Below are 11,771 nucleotides of genomic sequence, written 5' to 3'. Positions count from 1 at the left end.
TCCAGTCATCCATCTCTACCTACGACTCCTTTGCTTCGACTCCTCTCCCTGCACCGTTCTGCCTCTCCATCTTACCATGTCAGAGTAATTTTTTTTTTACCCTGTATTGTTGTTTCTATTGCATGTAAAATTAAAATAACAGAATCAGTTATTGGCGCAAATTAGGACACACACAGAAAGGACAAACTGGGGATCAAATCCGAATAAATTTTGTTGGTATTCAAACAACACTCAAATACGAATGTGAGATAGTGCGACGCTATTTCAGCTGATGAATATTCCAGATTTTGAGAGCATTGGTTGTAGTGTGCAAAAGTTTTAAATCACTCCTTATCTAAGGTCTTTTCTTTTTTTTTTTTTTGTTTGACATATCTTGAAGTCTGCTCAAAGAGAATGTGGACAATAAGAGAGGCAAAAATAAAAGTTATATCACTGGACCATGATAAAACATTTCGAGATGTTTAAAGATGAGGTGAGATTTTTGCCACAGATTTCAAATACAAATACATGTTATCTTTCACTCAAATAATGTCAATGTAGAATTAGGTGTTTTGTGTTGAAACGTTGCTCTCACTGTACAGTAATTTCATTGTATTCTGTATTCTGATTTTTGAATCTACTTGCTGCTGTTGCACAGAAATAAAGGATATTTCTGTTCTTCTTTTTGTAGTAGATTAACTGTTATATCTGTTAAATTGTGTTATGTTTTGTGTTTTTACAACCTTGACAAAGAAAAACAACTGCATTCGTGACAGGCTGCTGGCAGTGAGACTGGCTTCTTTCTGAGCTGTAAAAACAATAGTTCATCTCTTGAGTAATTCATAGGTTAAAGCTTCTCATGACAAGAAGCATTAGAGCCACTGAGACCTTTCTATTGTAGCAAATTATGTTTGTTTGTATCTAATTCTGTAGAAAAACAGAATTTTGAGGTTTTACAAACGTAGTTTAAGCATATCATATATATGCCACTGCCATAAGCTTCTGCCGAGTTTTCCTTGCATTTGTTGTTTTTTATTTTTTATTTGCATCTGACATTAAGACATGACAATTAGATGGGAGAATTTGTTATATAAACTAGTGATTACATGAGGTATACCTCTAAATATTTCAAACTCGATTAGACTGTGAACATTTCAAAGCTTCTAACACAGATTTGTATCTGCATATAAATCATAAATCAAATACATTTGCATATTTACCCACCCATATTTGTCCCTCCACCTGCTTTCTCTCTCTCTCTCTTCCAGGTTGAGCTTGTTTTGCTTTCAGTCTGTTTTTGTCTGAATTCTCTTCCTGTCATCTGCTGCCTCGCTGCTCTCGTTCCCCTGTAACCATGGAAATGAGATCAACATGCAAATACCTGAGCACGCTCTGAGGCTTGTGTGATGGGAGATGCAAATTGCATCCGCTTGTAGGATTACACACCCACACACACGCAGATGCGCGCTCAGACTTATGCACACACACGCACATGCATGCAGGGACGTAAGCACACCCACCTGCGGTCCCGTAGCGCCGAAAACAGACAGAGCCGGTGTTATAGGTGAGCTTTAAATACTGCAAGATTAGATAAAGTGTTGGGGAATGTAATAAAACTAAGCACACAGCAATGACTCTAATGATCTAAGCATTTTTTTTCCTAATCTAAAGCAATTTATACGTAACTTCATGCAACACAAATAATATTAATGCTTAAGTTTTTTTATAAGAACAGTATGAAATACCTGAAGTTCATGTCTAGTGCATGCAGGAACATCTTACCGCTTATGAGTCAAGCCTGTACAGACGGGTTGAAGTTTGGTGAGTCAGTTTCGGTTCTTAATTATGCTCTGTTCTAGGGTTCATCATACTTTTTTTTTAACAAACGGCACAATGGCGAACAGGGAACACAGTAGAAAGGTCAGGAATAAAGTTGTGGTAAAGGCTAAAATCAGGGTTAAAAATTTAAGGAAGATGGATGGAGCTAAATACATTGCAATCCTGGAAGAAAACCTGTAAAAGACCCTATAAACACCATTGCATTAGATCAAAATATGTTCCTAGTTAAAACTACCCAGTCATATCCATGATGCATCAGTCCAAATCAGAATATGTAGAATGATTTGAAAGCTATTCTTCACAGAGATCTCTGTCATGTATGACTGAGTTCAGACTATTTTGCAAAGAGGAACGGATAAACACAGGAATCTAGATGTGAAAAGCAAAATACAGGCAAAGTATTGACTCTGGTGGTCTGAAAACAAATGCATGGTGCACTTGCTAGATGTTCGTGTATTAAAACAAGTTTTAAAAAGTAAAGTTTTAAAAAAGTTAATTATTCTGGGTTTTTTGTTTGTTTTGTTTTATCTTCAATTTCATAAAATGTAGTATGGTGACGCATATGGGAAGGTTCTTAATTTAATGTTTTCAGGCTACATAAGATTTTTTTTTCTTTCCCCAAACCTAAGTTTTATTTTTGGCCAAGAAAATTAGATCATTAAATTTTCCTTTGATGAGTCTGTGAAAAATAATATTGAATTAAGTTGTTTTGACATTTGGGATTGAGGGATAAACAAGTTTATCAGCTGATTTCCATTTAGTGCTTTTTCCAGAGTTTAAGAGCTGTTGACTTCTGGTGTTTCATTGTCGCCTTCAGTTTCATTGATGTCTTTTGCTTTTTCTCTTTTTTTCAATGAATAAACGAAAGCTCTGTGATTGGCTGCTGCTGGTTGACGTCACCTCCGCCGTGACGCGATGTACCCATTCATAAAAAAAAGAAAAAAAGAAAAACAAGACAGAAGAGTTCTTAGGATAGACACACAGAGAGGAGGAAACAAGAAGCTGAATGGATACGGTGATGCGCAGATAGAAGAGAGGCGCGAGGGGGGAATCCACCACAGGATCCGAGCGCGAGCTTTCTTCAGCTTCGGCAGGCGAAGAGATAAACACCAGTGAAACCCCCCCATACCCTAATACACACACAATCTGCATCGAGGTGCCATGGAAGACCTGGGCGAGATGGACTGCACGGTGCTGAAGCGGCTCCTGAAGGACGACGGCGGCCGGTGCTTGGTGCTGGACTGCCGCTCCTTCCTCGCCTTCAGCGCCGGGCACATCCGAGGCTCCGTCAACGCGCGCTGCAACACCATCGTCCGAAGGAGGGCGAAGGGCTCCGTGCTGAGCCTGGACCAGGTCCTGGCCGGGGACGAAGAGGTGCGGGGCCGCCTGCGCTCCGGGATGTACTCCGTCGTGGTGCTGTACGACGAAAGGACGCCGGACTCGGACTCGGTGAAGGAAGACAGCACGGTGACCCTGGTGCTCAACGCGCTGTTCAGGGACTCCCAAGGAACACTGGTGTACCTGCTCAAAGGTAAAATACCTCCCATTTAGACCACCTTCACTCATTCACTTGGGGCTGACTACTATAAATTTGTAAATAATAATAATAATAATAATAATAATAATAATAATAATAATAATAATATAATAATTAATGTTCACAGTTATCGCAATTATTTGACATTATAATCGATTAACTGATATCGGATGATGACAGGTGATATGTATATATTTATATAGTCAATCTCTCACATCCACACTCATCCACATCCACGCGTTCATAGCTCAGTGGCTGAGTGGATGAGGTAATGCTGATGCGTTGAAGCCACATGAAAACCTCGGTGACACTCAGCACAGCCTGTATTATTTCACAAGGATTCCTCCGTAGGGAGTGAAAAGGGACAAACTGAAATGAATAATGATAATTTAAACAAAAAAAAAAGTGGAAAATTGTAAAGTCAGGTTGTCTTTTTTTAGATTCTGAAAGCAGAAGTTGCTGCAAGCCGTGGCGCATCCCCCTTTTTTTCTGTGTGTGCGTCTGTGCCTGCATCCTAATGATGCAGACGCCTTGAAGCACAAGAGTCTGAACGGCTGGTAAACATGACACATCATGGTTAATACGGTTTGACACAAGCCGCTGTGGTCAGACTGCAGTTGATTATTCCCTTTTGAAGGAAATGTTTTAAATAAATTGAAAGATGCTGGGAGATCCTGCTGCACATTCAGTTTGCATAACTTTATTATGATTATCTGTAAATGTGTTCATCAGACATTATGTTTGTTAATATTTTTTTTCTTGTTCGTTTCTAGGGGGATATGACAGATTTTACGCAGAGTATCCCGAGTTTTGCTTAAAAAACAAATCATTGCCGTCCTTCACCAGCCAGTCCAGCATCGACTCCTGCTCATCGTGTGGGACGCCACACAACGACCAGGTAGAACCGTCACCCTCTGCTTCATTGCTTGTCCTGCATTAAGAAAATAATGATAATAAAAAATCGTAATCCAGTCAACATTAAAAATATTTACTTTTGTAAGGCATCATTGTGATATTTCCTCAAATATTTAAAAATCAGAAATGTATAATATGACCTAATGTGTGTCTGCGTTTCAAACCAAAAACTAACAAGATCTGCTGAAATAATGTAACATATTTATCATTTAAAAGAAAACTGAAAACATTTCATGGTTGCTCTGCTTTTAGTTTAGGTGAGCTCATATAATAATATTCGTCATCAGTTATCACATTCTTATCAATTTGGCTGTAATATTTACACATTTTGATTTGATTTTCTATACTGTTACAATCACCAGTTTTATATTCACTTTATTTGCTTGATTTCTCTTGTCTTGCAACATTTTTTCAACGTTTTAACATCCTAAATATAGATACGGTTACGCTTGTTTTTATGAAAACTGACTACTTGGAAAATGTAATAACGTTTTCAGCTGGTTATTGTGCTAAATATGTTTTTTTTTTCCCTTTTCGCTGTGCTGCTCCTTATGGTGAATTTGCTCTTCAATAGCCTGCTTTCAGCTCATAAACAGACATAACCTCCATAAGAGTGATTAGGTTCCAGCCCATAACTGTATTTGTTTTACGTGACCGGAAATATTGATAAAGAGCTATGTTTGTCTTTCACCAACGCAAGAGATAAGTCTTGTCGCCTAATTTTAACATGTAGGAACATACGTTGTTCTTACACAGTTTTCTGGAATCATCCAACCTAAAAGTTTAATGTCATCATTCCATATTTAATAAAAAAAAAATTCAGGTTATTCTACAGTGAGTGTGTCAGACAGGCCCATGCCTTCTTTCAGACAGATCCCAGGGTTATGAGTGCTTTATTGAAGGACTCATGTTACATACTAACTTCCAGTCTTGAGGCTACTTTAAATTGATTAAAATGCTTAAAATAAGTTCCCCTAATGGAGTGGGCTGAAAGTTCGGCATCGATTCAGCTCTCGACAACTTCCTGTGACCTAACTGGCCTTGATTTTTTGTCGGACAGTGATCTGTTTGTTTGAGCCTGCGGATTTTACGCAACTCTCGGAGTCACATGTGCTTTGGGTTTAATTCCTCTGGAATTCACGAGGCCAAGAGACTTAGACAACCCAGCTTCTGTTTGCATGTCTGTGTTTCTCCAAGAAAATCGCTTCATTGTCCTGTCAGGTGCATTTTTTTTAATTAGTTTAAGAGAAGGATGCAACTTCCTGTGGCAAGTATGATGGAGTGACTGGCCGAGAGCGATGCAGCCCACTCTGCCCCTCCCTGCTCGGCATCTCTTAGCCATATTGATCATTTCCTGACTCTGTGTCAGGACCGAATTCGTCAGCGGCAGTGACATAAACAGACAGAGCTTTTTGTCAATAAGGGACGGCTGCTGACCCGTCGACCTCTCAGGTCCGGTAAACGGGGGGGAGGCTCAATGTTCATTAAGCAATGTGCTCACAAGGGGCTCGGAAATAAAACTCAAAGTGAGATAGAGGTTTTCATATAGATATTAGCCAACATCACATTTAATGTCTGATCAACAAGTCATATTTTTCAAACAAGTCAAAGCCAAAACAACCTTTATGTTGCTGTTGATTTTTTTTTCCATTCTCAAGGAAGTTTCATGATTAGTCATAATATGTATGCCAGCTCCTTGCCTGGGCACTGAGGTGCTTTTGGTTACAGAGGAGCAGCTGCAAACACGGTCTGCTCAGAGCAGCAAAGCGCTGTGAAACCACATGAAAAACACGCCGGTATTTCAGCTGAATTATGTGGCTTCGTCAGGGGATCGACGTGACCCATAAATATACAACCCAAACAGTTCGACTGTGTTTCTCACACAAATAATAAACCCATTTCTATCTAATAAGAAGCTTTGTTAATGCGATTTAGACAATATGAAGCTGCAGTCAAGCCACCGGGCCTCTGTGCTCCGTTCTGTCCGACATGAGCCATTTATTACTAATTCAGGGGCGGCTAGTGAAGATCTTCCTCCTGTTGGTGTCTCTCCAGGGTGGCCCCGTCGAGATCCTGCCCTTCCTCTACCTTGGCAGCGCCCTTCACGCCTCCAAGAAGGAGGTCCTGGACAGCGTCGGAATCTCCGCCCTGCTGAACGTGTCGGCCGACTGTCCCAACCACTTCGAGGGCACTTACCAGTACAAGTGCATCCCGGTGGAGGACAACCACAAAGAAGACATCAGCTGCTGGTTCCTGGAGGCCATCGAGTTCATAGGTCAGTGTCTGACGGGACTGTGCTCGCAAAATGTGACGGGCTGCAGTGTTTATGTTTTGCTTTGTGCTGTGTGGATTCCGCACGGCGTGATGAGAATAGCAATTTTCATCAATGTTGAGGAATTGTTGAATTAAAACAACATCCTACATCTTCCTAATGATAAGTTATTTTTTTCAGGTGCACTAAAATATCTGCACTGCAAACTAGAACAAACACACTTGGTAAAATGTTGTTTTTGCCGCGCTTGTAACTCATTTTTGTTGTTGTTTTTGAGTGCATTATGTATTCAAGTGCGATTTTATTTTACGTATTGGTGCTGTGCAGTACAAGTTAGTGTTAGCATGGGCTCTGATGTCTATGCGTGTGTGTGCAGGTGAAGGTTGCTGGTATGCGTCATAGTTAGCTGCTGTGGGACTAGAGTCTGACTCATCCGGTGTTACCGAGTGAGCAAACGCGATGCTGGGGTTAGCTTTCAATCTGTTTGTATGAGAGTGTCTCTTTAAAAGGGAAAACTATTAAAGATTAGTGAATTTCAGTGACAGTATACCTCTCGTCTAATTTGTCTGTAAAAAATGGAGAAAATTCTTTAGCAGTACTGCAAAAATAAAACCCACCCTCACACTTTAAGGTTCAGACTTGGTGCATTCAGCCACACAAGCTGAAAAATCTAGTTCTTGTAAATGCTGTAATCAAACCATTACCTAAATCAGGTTGTTGTTTTTTGTTTTTTTTTCATGAGAAAGTTAAGAGCGTGTGTGCACACTGAGACGGAGCCATAAATAGGCCAGAGGAGGAAGTGTGAAGAAGAGAATGATTCAAATTTCGCACTTGTGTGTTTCAGTTACTGTAAATGTGATTTGCAGCGTTCTCACTTTGAGGTTAGTTATCGGTTTGAGAGCGCAGAGAGGCACGAAAGTGCGTAGGAGAGAAAAACGAAAGCGGTTTTTAGGCGAGGCGTCACTGTGCATCTGGTGTGATAGAAGCTACTTGCTGGGTGCAAAAATAATGCGCATAAGGGTGAGGAAAGGGGTAGAGGTTTTAAAGTATGACTTATTTTAATACACAACAAACATTTACTAAGAGATTTATTCAGTGGAAAAATGCATTGAAAAAGAAGAGACATTAGATAATTAAAGGAGCCAGTTATATTGACACTAGGGTTGAGTTGGAAATCTTTTTCCCTTAAAAACTAAACAAAAATAATTTTCAACTTCGTTATCTTTCTGATATTAAAATCAGTTCGATGTTGTTAAACAACTAATTAAGCATGAGAAAATTGCAAAACAAAGAAGTAAGAGTGGGCAATACTTATATTGTTTACCATGATAAATTTCATATAGTGATAAGAATTTTGATTTATCGTTATCGTGATAAATTCCAATTAATGATGTTTAAAATCCCCTCAAAACTATACTTGTTAGGATTGACCGTTTTACCATTTGTTCAAAGAAAGCATCAATAAATCCTAATAAATTTGAAAATACAGTTACAGTATGTAGTTTAGTGATATAAATTATACTTATTAATGTGATTTGTATCGTAAAGATGTGCATTGCCAACTGGACTGATTTTCAAGAGCATTATTTGTGTTTGTATAATTGCTGTGACACCCAGTCACAGACGTCTCTGAACTGTGATCCATCTCTTTCCCCAGATTCAGTACGAGACTCAAGCGGACGAGTGCTGGTCCATTGTCAAGCGGGCATCTCCCGCTCTGCCACCATCTGCCTGGCGTACCTGATGAAGAGGAAGCGGGTGCGTCTGGACGAAGCCTTCGAGTTCGTGCGCCGCCGCCGCAGCATCATCTCGCCCAACTTCAGCTTCATGGGCCAGCTGCTGCAGTTCGAGTCCCAGGTCCTCGCCACATCCTGCGCCGCCGAAGCCGCGGCCACGGCGAGCCCGTTGCTCGGACCCAAGTCCACGGTGGCCAACAGCTCGACGGCCGTCACGCCCACGTCTCCGTTCATCTTCAACTTCCCGGTGTCGGTGGTGAACCCGGCCTACCTGCACCACAGCCCCATCACGACCTCACCCGGCTGCTAATGGACAGCGTTACCCCCATATCCTGACTCAAAGCGAGAGCGGACTGGGCTGGAGGAGCTCTCGGTGTCACTGACCTCTGAGGTGTGTCCGTACTTCCACGACACGGAGGCGAGAAGCGTCACGGTGCCTGAAAAGGACCTTTTTTTTTCTTCTTCTTCGTCTTTTTTAATTTCACAAACCAGCCAACACTCAGTCAGTTTTCACGAGAGATTTATTCCAGTTGACCAAAAACGAAATGTCTTTTCTGGACTTGTTCGTCATTCACACGGAGTGTTGGACTGACATTAACTCGGACACACTTTTCTTCCAACATGCACAGAGACACACTGACACACACACACACAGAAACCTAACACGGTGAGGCCTGAGCAGCAGCGAACCTATCTTCCCCTCTCTCCCACGCACACGTTCATGCCTGCCGACTGAATAAGCTCAGTATGAAGATAGCTTGTTTCTATGGAGACGAGGTCTTTAGGAGAGGAGATGGACACAGGAAGGAAGGGGGGAATTTTAAGCACTCCCTCTTTCCTCCTCGGGTGTCCCTCCTGTCGCCGGACAAAGGAGATGGATGGAGAAGGAAAGAGGGAGGGGAAAAAAAACGAGGGTGACAGAAAGCAGGAGCCTCTTCAGTGACAGGTGTTCTGCCGGGGATCCGACCGGAGCTTCCTGCCCTTCACACGTCCTCTTCCTCTCCTCTCATCTCCCTTTTCATCCCTTTATGCTTCCTCCCTCCTCCTCATCCTCTCATCTCTGCCTCTCATGTCAGACTTGTCCCCCCTCCCTCTTTTTTTTTTCTTCTCTGCTCTTCGTCTTCTCACTGAGGATGTTAAAAATAAATAGAACTAGATGCCAAATAAAAAGACTGGGGCCCCTTGTAAATGGACTGGGAAACCCCTGACACCACAGAAAAGCCCTTCTGCATCGTATATAAATATTTTTAGGCAAAAAGGGCCGAAACTTCTGGAAATAGGAGGTGTTTTCTGATGGGAAGAGTGAAAAGATTTTGGGGATATTTTGCAGAAAAGTTGGGATTCTCTTTTTAGATGAAACTCCCTGGAAGACAGTCTGTTTAAATACCATTCCTTTTAAACGTGGGTGGTAAACTATTCATATTTTTTTTTTAGTTAAAACGAACTGGGTTTCACTTCTTCTCAGCAATGTTTTATCTCTTTACAGTGATTTGACATGAAGAACAAAGTGGCTCCTGCTTGGTGCCTTGAAAAAGATTTTTTCAGATAAAAAGCAAAAATAAGCATCAGTGTCAGTGGATGGTCCATTAAGATGTTTGTGCCTTGTTCATTAAGGTATCCCCCAGTAAGTTGTTCTTTTTTTGGCATTTATTTTCTGTTTTGTAACTGCAAGACAGTAGACTGATGGATGTTTGGCAGACCCCTGAGAATCCTCAATAGGCATGGGCCGGTAGGAAATTCTCACAGTCAAGGTTTTGTGGTAGACTATCCCAAAAAAAATAAATAAAAAAAAATAGTGTTAAAGTGCAAGTAAATATCCAGAATAAACACCTGCACAATTTTCTTGTTTTTCGTACTACTTTTATTAGACCTCATAGATGATTAAACAAATTAATTCACTTGCAAACTAGCTAACCAAGAACCAGAGCTAGAGTCAACAAGCTAATTTGTGTGGATTTACTAAATGTTGTTTTAAAGATAAAGTTGGAGTAAACTTCAGGATTTAAACTTTTGATGTTTGTAAAAATGCTTAGTTTAGTTTTAAAGTCTAATTTCAACAGCAAAATAACAGCTAGCCTACTTAAAGAGTGCTAGCCTGCTCCCAAATAGGCCCAGCTAGCACGTTGCCTTAAATTTCAATTCATTTTCACTAAACAAGTGGTACAATTCTTACACAAGTTTAATGACACAAAGCACAGAAAGAGACCATAAGACAATTTATCTTTATAAAATATTAGCTTTTGATTCTTAATAAATTATGGGTGGTGTTCCTTCAAAACAGAGGAGTTTAGCTTTCTTGCAAATCTTCACAGGAAGTGAACAGAAACAGGTTGGGGATGGACACTGGTGCGTCACTACTCTTTCCCTTTTTTATTGGCATCTCTCAATAAAGACTTTAACCCCTAGGAATTATATGGAAACTATTTTACAAGTTTTTAAATTGTATCTTTGTCATCCCTTAAAATTGGTACCCGACCCATGCCTATTTCTCATCAACATAGTAAATTAGTAATTATTGGTTATTAATGGTATTAAATCACCCAAACGAGCACTTTTATATACATAGAAAAACACAATCAGGAATTGACTGTTGTACTTCAAAACCAGTCAAGCACAAAAAAATATATACATCATTACATCACAATTCGTGGGCACTCCTGCATTACTAAAGTTTCAGGCTAAGATGAACACTGTGTTAGACCAATAAAGGCAAAAAAGTTCATTTTTATACTAGACTCAAAGCTGAACGCCCATACAGACTCACACACACGTTTAAGGTTTCTACACTTTTTTTTTTTAAAGATCGTCAGCACCTCTTTCTCTCTGTGTAGCACTTTGAAGTGATGCAATACTGTATTTGTAATTTTATTGGTTGATTTGCACATCGTTGGTGATTCCGGACCGAGTCGATCTTTGTACTGAGAGATGGACAAAAAAAGGGGGCCAGTGGATGAAAAATGCAATACTTTGTACAGATGTGTGTAGTTTGTATCTGTACGTCTTAATATGCCTCTCTGTGTTCAGTCCCATCTGCATCTCTCTCTCCGGTTCACCATGGCAATATCGACCCTTCAAATGGAAACATGTTTCCCCTCAGTTTCATTGTGGAATGAATGACCTGTGCATTTATTTATTACTGGAGATCTACTGTTGAATAAATAATGTTCTTACATAACTTGAAAGTGAACGTTTTGTTTTATTCCATTTTTTTTATTTTGGCATCACTAAATGATGGCATTTAAAAGTGATATAAATGCAGCAAATAGTTTATCAGTCATATAAGCATTCAGGCAAACAAACGATAACTATACCAGCTGATTTATTTACACATATTTTTCTTGCTACTTACATAACTTCCAGTCATTTCATTTTGGATTAAAATTGTGATATTTTAACAGAGACAATAAGGTACAGATTTATCACTTTCCACAACTATTAGAAGTCTTAAGTCTGAAATGGCTTATCGATAAGAAAATAAATAAAAACAGCAAAT

General features: G+C 40.1%; 1 protein-coding gene across 1 annotated transcript; it reads left to right on the top strand.

Moving 5' to 3' along the window:
- The first annotated feature begins 2,223 nt into the window (after nucleotides 1-2,223).
- dusp4 (dual specificity phosphatase 4) lies at nucleotides 2,224-11,453 on the top strand. Its single transcript, XM_014995234.2, has 4 exons — nucleotides 2,224-3,349; nucleotides 4,129-4,253; nucleotides 6,326-6,545; nucleotides 8,200-11,453. The coding sequence occupies exons 1-4, from the start codon at nucleotides 2,980-2,982 to the stop codon at nucleotides 8,586-8,588; spliced, it is 1,104 nt and encodes a 367-aa protein (XP_014850720.1). The 5' UTR covers nucleotides 2,224-2,979; the 3' UTR covers nucleotides 8,589-11,453.
- Nucleotides 11,454-11,771: the final 318 nt, after the last annotated feature.

Source organism: Poecilia mexicana, unplaced genomic scaffold (genome assembly GCF_051168715.1).
Source record: "Poecilia mexicana isolate PSO_F unplaced genomic scaffold, ASM5116871v1 scaffold_12, whole genome shotgun sequence".
NCBI classification, from domain to species: domain Eukaryota; kingdom Metazoa; phylum Chordata; class Actinopteri; order Cyprinodontiformes; family Poeciliidae; genus Poecilia; species Poecilia mexicana.
The sequence above is the reverse complement of the archived record's forward strand: the minus strand, read 5'-3'. Positions and strand labels throughout refer to the sequence as shown.

Bases quoted from the DNA above. Each gene is read 5' to 3' on its own strand.
- dusp4 (XM_014995234.2), top strand. From the start codon at position 2,980: ATGGAAGACCTGGGCGAGATGGACTGCACGGTGCTGAAGCGGCTCCTG. The intron at 3,350-4,128 runs GTAAAATACCTC...GTTCGTTTCTAG, and splicing joins ACTGGTGTACCTGCTCAAAG to GGGGATATGACAGATTTTAC. The intron at 4,254-6,325 runs GTAGAACCGTCA...GTGTCTCTCCAG, and splicing joins GGACGCCACACAACGACCAG to GGTGGCCCCGTCGAGATCCT.